The 8686-nt window shown below is 32.5% G+C and overlaps 1 protein-coding gene across 7 annotated transcripts in view; it reads left to right on the forward strand.

The window, feature by feature from the left end:
- Nucleotides 1-7082, forward strand: part of TSGA10 (testis specific 10) — a 128629-nt gene extending 121547 nt beyond the window's left edge. For all 7 annotated transcript variants that reach the window (XM_072741326.1, XM_072741325.1, XM_072741329.1 and 4 more), the window contains 2 exons: nucleotides 30-179; nucleotides 6116-7082. In XM_072741326.1, coding sequence (XP_072597427.1) covers nucleotides 30-179; nucleotides 6116-6140 — 175 coding nt within the window. In that variant the 3' untranslated portion in view covers nucleotides 6141-7082. The remainder of the gene's footprint in view (nucleotides 1-29; nucleotides 180-6115) is intronic.
- The last annotated feature ends 1604 nt before the right edge of the window (nucleotides 7083-8686 follow it).

An 8686-nucleotide genomic window follows, 5' to 3' on the forward strand; every position in this document is an offset into this window, starting at 1 on the left:
AGTTTAAAAGCCTCACTATTTTGCTTCAGAGAGAGGGCTGTACAAGAACTTCGCCGCCAGAATTACTCAAGTACTGCTTATCATATGAGTTCTACAATAAAGCCAAATACAAAATGTCATTCACCAGAACGTACTCACCATCGATCTCCTGACCGAGGCCTAGATCGATCATTAGAAGAGTAAGTAGTTCAAAGATCCATTCTCTGGGGACCATATAGCAATGTACATATTTGAGGGAGTAAGTTCAAATTAATTTATCATTAATAGTGCTATTTAAACACAATTACATGGTAAGGTACGTAGACATAAAAATATTTTAATCATTGGTTTTATATAAATTTTCTAAAATGAAAGATCTTTATTCTATCTAATATTTATATAAATTATATTTTTAAAATCTGACTTTATTCTAAAACTTAAATTATCCATATGCTTTCATTAGTAAAATATTAATTATTATAGTACCATAATATGCTTTAGGGACATAGTTTATTTTTCAGAGGAAAATATTTTAGATGTAGTCCTATATGTCACAAATTTTGTAAAAGCATTTATATTTGGAAATAAATTCAAACTTAAAAGAAGTTATAAAAATAAACTAATGCAGAAAACGACTGTATACCTTTTACCCATACTCACTGTTGTTAAAGTTTTACCCCATTTGTTTTCTCTCTGTTAGAGACAACTGCTGTCTTATGTACTCACATTTTTGCATATGTTCCCTCTCTCTCCTTGCACACAGGTGCATTCACACACATGCATATACACATTTTAAAAACATAACCAGTATCTCCAGTTCCTAACTATCCTCCCAGATTTGCTCCTTCCCTTTTTCCATTTTGTATTTGTGTGTTCTTTCTTCTACAGTTGAGAACCCTGGTTCAACATCAACATGTTTATCAACAGTATGCACATAGTTACCCAGAATACATTTAAAATAGCTTCAAAATTTCTCCACCTATGTCACTACATTAAACAGACCACTTAAAAGTTCATGATCCATTTGTAATTCCTGTGCACTACTTTGCCCAAATCTTGAGGGTATATAGTCAAATACTAAGTTTATAAATTACTTGGATTAATTTCTTTTTTCCCCTTTTGCTGTGATTATGATATGCATTTAAAATAACATTGGATTCCTTTACTTCAATTTGCTTTCATTTTTATTTTCCCCCTTCCTAGTTTTTTCCTTGATTTAGTTGTATTTTTGAATATGTAGATTCATATACTTTTAAAGTCAAAACTCTGCAAAAAGTAATAGACAATTGTTACTTTCTCCTGAATGCCTTCCATCTCATGTCCCCCATATTCCTTTACATTACAAAGGCTCCATATTTTTTATTTTTTAGGACTATTCTGATGGCTGGTTAACTGGCTCTTCAAAGAAGGGGAGGGAAAAGCCCTTATTTGTAGCATTTATCAATTTCATTGGTGTAAACTGTCCACTGTGGCCAGTTTCCTGGCCAGTTAGTTTACTTGTTCCTTTCTTCTTTATTGAAGTGTAGTTGACATACATTGTTATCCTAGTCTCAGGTATATAATACAGTGATTACACGATTCTATAATTCTATACATACATTGCACAGTTTCAAAGTACCATGCAGGTTTAACCACCAGGTCACAAAATTCCTGAATATTTACAATCAGCTGTGAGCCAGTTCCAGCATACCAATAGACTAGTGCCTATAAGAGCTCTTACTTTTAAGTATTTGCTTAATTTCATGTGAGTTTATTTTCCACATAAAATTTAGGTTCAGCTTGTCTAGCTCCATCTTAAAAAGCCTGTTGGAATTTTTATTAGCATCACATTCAATTTATAAATTAACTTGGGGATAACTGACATCTTAGTAATGTTGAGCTGTCCTAACCCAAAAAAGAGAGATGTCTTTCCATTTTTTCAGTCACTTTGTGTCATTCAAGAATGAGTTGTAGTTTTCTTTTTATCAGTTTTGAACATTCTTAAGTTTATTCCTAAATATTTTATCTTTAGGTTATTCTCCCCATTTTATCTTAAAAAATACTCTTTTTGCATGTTAATTTATCATCATGTTATCTTGCTAAAATTTTTTTTTAAGATTTTATTTATTTATTCATGAGAGACAGAGAGAGAGAGAGAGAGGCAGAGACATAGGCAGAGGGAGAAGCAGGCTACATGCAGGGAGCCCGATGTGGGACTCCATCCCGGTCTCCAGGATCACGCCCTGGACTGAAGGTGGCGCTAAACCGCTGAGCCACCAGGGCTGCCCTTGCTAAAAATTTTTTATTCTTTCATTAAGTTTTGGCATAGATTCTTTAGGGGAGTCCAGATATATTATCATGTCACCTGCAAAAAAGAGATCATTTTATTTCTTCTTCTCCTTTTTTTTTATCTCTCAAATTGCATTGTCTAGTTAATTGCAATAGCTGATATCTTCAGAATAATGATAAATAGTAGTGGAGAAAATAGGCATCCTTGTTTTGATTCTGACCTTAAGTGGAATGCCTCTAGGGTTTGTCAAATAAAAGTAAGATGCTGGCTTTAGGACTGAGATATAAATGTTTTATTATATCTATCCATTTTTATACTATCAAGATTTATTAGGAATGAGTGTTTAATTTTTTTCAAGGGCTTTTTCAGCATCTATAGAGATAAGGTTTTTCCCTTTAGAACTATTAATCTAAAAAAAGAACTATTAATATGTGAATTATATGAAAAGGTTTTCAGATATTGAACCATCTTTGAATTTATGGTATAAACCTTGGTCTTAGTGTATTCTATTCTTAATGTTCACTTATATTTTATTTTAGATTTGTGTATCAATATTCACAATGATATTGGCCTATAATTTTTTTCTTTGTACTCTCTTAGCAAGTTTAGATATCAATGTTATATATGCTGCAAAAAAAGGAATTTGAGAGTTTTTAATATACTGTGCTTTGAAACAATTTATGTAGTTTGTGATTATCTAATCTCTAAGGGTTTGGTTGGGTTCACCTGTGAAGCCACACAGCCTTGGTTCTTCTTTTTTGTGAGGTATACTTCCTTGTTAAATTTTTCTGGTTTTTTAAAAATTGTTTTAGGCTTTCTATCTCTATTTGTCTAAAAATTATTTCTTTTAGAGTTTTTTTAAAAAGATTTTATTTATTTATTTGAGAAAGAGAGAAAGCATGTACTAGCAGGGGAGAGGAAGAGGGAGAAGCAGACTCCTTGTTGAGCAGGGAGCCCAGTGTGGGGCTCTATCCCAGGACCCTGGAATCTTGACCTGAGCCGAAGGCAGACACTTAACCAACTAAGCCACAAGACACTTAACCGCCTCTTTCTAAGTTTTTAAATTTCTTTGCACAGAAGTAACCAACGCTCTATCTTATGAATTTTTAAATTTCCTCTACATCAATAGTCATATCCCGTAGTCATTTTTAAATTGTGTATATGTGCTTTCCTCTTCTGTTTCTTGGTTACCTTAGCCAGTGAATTGTTTACTTTGTTCATTGCTACAAAGAACAAGCATTTTGACTTATTGATTTATTTTTCTTTATCTTATTAGTTTCTGGTTTTGTTTATATTATTTCCTTCCTATGCTTTATTTACTTTGTTATTTTTCCCCTTAGTATATTAAGTTAGGAATTTAACTCATTTATTGCCATTCTTTAATTTTTATTGATGTAAGTATTTATTTCTATGAATTTTCCAGTGATCATTGCTCTAAATGTATCCCACATATTCTGATATGTAGTGTTTTCATTATCATGATTTTTTAGAAATTCTGTAATTTCTATTTATGTTTTCACTTTTACCTAAGAGTTATTTGATGTAAAAGTCTTATAATTTTCAGTAAGAAGAACTTTTTGTGTTTCCATTTCATTTTTAAATTTATAGTGTTATTGCATTGTGTTTAGAGAGTATTGTTTATAATATTTTTTGTGGAAAATACCTATGTTTTCTTTGTACTTCAACACATGTTCAGTTTTTGTGGATAGTTTATGTGCATCAGAGAAGATATATTCTCTCTTATCAGAAATATATGTATAAAAAAAGAAATATATGTATAGATTTCTAAAAGATTTACCTTTTTGCTTTCATTTAGTTTTTTATGTCATTGCTTAATTTTTAAAAAAATGTTTTATTTGTTTATTCATGAGAGATACACAGAGAGAGGCAGAGACATAGGAAGAGGGAGAAGTAGGCTCCCCCTAGGGAGCCCTATATGGGACTCAATACAGGAACTGCAGAATCATGCCCTGAGCCAAAGGCAGAAGCTCAACCACTGAGCCATCCAGGGGTCCTTGTCGTTGCTTAAGTTTTGTTCACTTGACCTGATTTACTAAGAATGATGCTTAAAAATCTCCTATTATTATTTTTTTATTTCTTTTTATATCTCCTATAAATTTTATGTAGGTGGTTTAGTGTTTTATTTGTTGCATGGATATTCTGAACTGTTGTATTTTCATTGTGGGATGTGGATTTTATGAAGTGTGCTTTACTGATGCATTTAATTTTTTGAAGGTGGGAAGGGCTGGGTGTCTATGTCTACTTTGTTTAGTATTAGAGTTGCATGTACTTATTGTCTCCATCTGCCTTGCAAATCTTTGTCCATCTGTTTATCTTTAGCTTTTCTGAGTCACTGCATTTTAAGTATCTTTCTCATTTATAGTATGGATTTAAGTTTTGCTTTATGAGCCATTTTGAAATAATGAATGATTCAAATTTTTTCACATTATTGATATGACTGTGAAATTTGGTTTCAACTCTGTTATATTATGTTAACTGTGTTTATCATGTGACATTGTATCTCTCAGTTTGGCTATTTGCTTTTGGTCATTTCTTTTGATATTCAGGAAGGTCTGCATTTATTATACTAGTCACATTTCTATTAATAATTTTAATAGTGCCATTAATTCCCTTTTTCTTACTTAACCTTTTGCTGTTAGTTTTAAATGGTATATTTTGATTGCCACCTATTATCTAGACAATAATCAATGTACTTTAATTTATTTTCCCTAACTACTGATCTGTTCACTGCCCCTATAGTTTTACCTTTTCAAGGTTGCTATATAAATGGAATCATGCATATAGCCTCTAGTGGCTGACTCTCATGCAGCACAATATATTTGAGATATATCCAGGTTGTTGTATGGATCAGATGTTGCATGTTCCTTTTAACTGCTGAGCAGTATTTCCTTGTATGTCTGTACCACGGTTTTGTTTGCTTTGTTATACTTTTTATTTTGGGATTACTACAGTCTCATAGGTGGTTGCAAAAATAGTACAGACAATCCCAGATATCCTTACCCCAACTTCCCAATGGCAATATCTTACAAACCAGGAAATTGATATCACTACAATATGATTAACTAGGCCATAGGCCTTATTCAGATTTCATTCATTTTTATATGCACCCATATGTATGTGTGTGCAGTTTTCTACACAACACACATATACCACAATTACAAGAAAGATGCTATACTATATTGTTCATCAGCACCAAGAAACTTCTCCCCTCATATGATACCTTTTTATAGTTACAGCCCTCCCTTCCCTCCTTCTCCCTAGCAAACACTAATTTGTTCTCCATATCTTTAATTCTGTCATTTTAGAATGTTATAAAAATGGAATCACACATAGCATGTAACATTTTGAGACTGGCTTTTTAAATTTAGCACAATGCCCATGAGATCCATCCAAGTTGTTGTATGTATCAATCATAAGGGACTCTTAACTATAGGGAACAAACTGAGGGTTGCTGGAGGGGCAGTGCATGGGGGGATGGGGTCACTGGGTAGTGGGCATTAAGAAGGGCTTGATAGAATGAGCACTGGGTGTTATATGCAGCTGATCAATCACTAAATTGCACCCCTGAAACTAATACTACACTATATGTTAACTAAATTGAATTTAAATAAAAATTTTTAAAGAAAAAAATAATTCATTCATTTTTATTGTTGAATATTATTTCATGTTATGGGTGTATCAAATTTTGCGAAAGCTGAATGAAAAAGATATATTGTATATATTTTCCTTCACAGAGGCTGGGAAAAAATTTTAAGTATTGCCAAAGTAATGTTAAAATACATTTTTTAATATTGGTGAAATCTTTGCATTAAATATATTAATCTGCAGTTTTTTTCTCTCTCATAGGAATCTTTGCTATAGAGATTTCTGACACATGAAAAGATTCTTCACATCCTTGGGAAAGGTCAAAGTTACAAACTGATTTTTTTTTTTGCTATATGATTGCATTTATCTTTTGAATGCTTGACAATGTTAAATGTATTTATTAACTTTGTGCCTCTGAATCTCTGTTCTCATGTGCCATATCGCAGTGATCTGAGATGACTTATAGAAACAAAATGCATATGGCTCTTTCTACCCATGCAGTAATAGTGAGTGTAAAATCTGCTTACTTCACTATTGAACACTGTTATGTTAACTATCCCGAGTAAATAAAGAAGCTTATAAAAAGAGGGAAAAGTGTTTTTACAAAACTGATTTCCTTTCCTTTCTTGATATCTCAAATAATTGGTTGGTTAAATTTTTTCTTTGTGATTTATGCTTTCATTGCTGGAGAAGTTGTGCCAAAATAGGCACAGTTTACCATTACTGGCCTGGGACCCAATATTCCATTTTGGAACCAACCTGACATAATTTCCAGGCCATAATCCGATTTTAAACAGCAGATAGTAGGAGTCTGTCAGAGTTTTTAAACCCATAGTATTGTACCACTAATTAATATACATTTTCTGCAATTGTGTTTACCCCTACCATATTTAGAAAGGTAGGTGATGCTATATTTGTTAAGAATGTAAGATTTTTTTAAAAAAAAATCTGTATTTTAATAAGTTTTCTTTAAAATATTAAAGTACTGCAATCAACTTAATTGCCATTTTATTTTTTTTGCCCGTGACAGGTGTCTGTAATGTAGAGTAACAAGTTTAGTGATGTTTTCTTATTCCTCCTAAAATTTCCTAAATCTTTTACCTTTTCTTTCCATAGGCTTTGATTTAATGTTGATATTAAAGCCTGTACACTACTGTATTTTACTGATTGATATGAGGTATTTGTATTCTTGCCATTTTAATTAAAAAGAAAGTCCTGTCATTAATAATATTCATATGAAGTTTAGACAGTTTCTCATCTTATATAGTTACTATGCAGTATCACTACAGTAGGAGAGTCCTCTGTTTGAAGTCTTGTGTAATCATTAGCACTCTGATATTGTATAATGAATTCATGCTATATATTCACTTTAGTTTGATTTTTAAAAACCTTGAGGTTTACTCAACTAGTTCAAGACAGTTATTATAGATTCATTTTAAAAATAGAATAATTTAGTTTTTTAATATTTTTTTAAGATTTTATTTATTCATAGAGACAGAGAGAGAGAGAGAGAGAGAGGCAGAAACACAGGCAGAGAGAGAAGCAGGCATCATACAGAGAGCCTGACATGGGACTTGATCCAGGGTCTCCAGGATCACGCCCTGGGCTGCAGGCAGCGCTAAACCGCTGCGCCACCGGGGCTGCCCTAAAAATAGAATAATTTAAAATAAGATGTCCTTTTATAAACATTTTAGAGAATAGTATACAAAAAAGTTGTTCTTGCTAACACTAAGTAATATACTGATAAATATGCAAAATTACCCTTTGGTAGGTAATGCAATGACCTAAGCACTAGGTCACCACAGCATTCCATTTTAGTCTATGTACCTCCTAGAAGAGCTGACAAAGAGCTGAGTGTCACCTGTCATTTGCATTTAACATACGTTGTATGTGGAGGGCTGTATGTGGGGGAGAGGAGCATGAGAGAATAGGAATGAAGTATGCGAGAAAATATTTCCATACTTGATTACAAGTATACTGTGCTTGACTTGTGCTGTTAATTATAGAATATTTAAAGGAAAATTATATGCAAAAGTATGAATGGGTCAACATTATCCAAAGGCTGGGAAACTGCAACTGTATTCTATGTTAAGACTCAAAGAAAGGATTTTTTTCTTATGGTAATATTTAAGAACACATATCCTTTTAAGTGAGATTCTAATCACTTGAGATAAATATATAATAGCCTATTGATATGGTAGAAACTGCCTGAAGCAATAAAATATACAATGCAAAAACTATACAAACATATTATTTTCTTGATGACAAAAAAAATCTGAAAAGGGGCTCTCAGCTTTGAAATGTCATATTTAATACAGCATCCACTCTTGCGGAAGTAAGGGTGTTTTAAAAGAAGATTGTTAACTCTCCAAGTTAAATATCTCATAGGTGCTGGGTCTCATTCAATACACCTAAACTAAATTCCACAATGTCTGCCCCTTGCATTCTCTGCCTCTGTTCTCTATGGTAGTGTCACCGGCTACCATGTTTGATGCCTGAGCCCTGTGCCCACATGCGATCTCAGGTCACTTCCTTCCCCTCTCACTTCATACATTAAGTCAACATAAGTGTCATTTCCTACCATGCAATATTGCTGAAATAAATTAAAGAAAACCTAAATAAGTAAAAATATTTCCCACATTCATGGATTAGAAAGCTTAATATTGTTAAGATGGCAATATTCCCCCACACCATCTTCAGTTTAAATATAATTCTTATCAAAATCCAATGGTGGGGTTTTTTTTCCTTTTTCAGAAATGGAAAAGGCAATCTTAAAATTTATATCGAATTGCAAGGGACTCAGAATAGCCTAAACAATCTTGAACAAGAACA

Source organism: Vulpes vulpes, chromosome 16, assembly GCF_048418805.1.
Source record: "Vulpes vulpes isolate BD-2025 chromosome 16, VulVul3, whole genome shotgun sequence".
Taxonomy (NCBI): Eukaryota; Metazoa; Chordata; class Mammalia; order Carnivora; family Canidae; genus Vulpes; species Vulpes vulpes.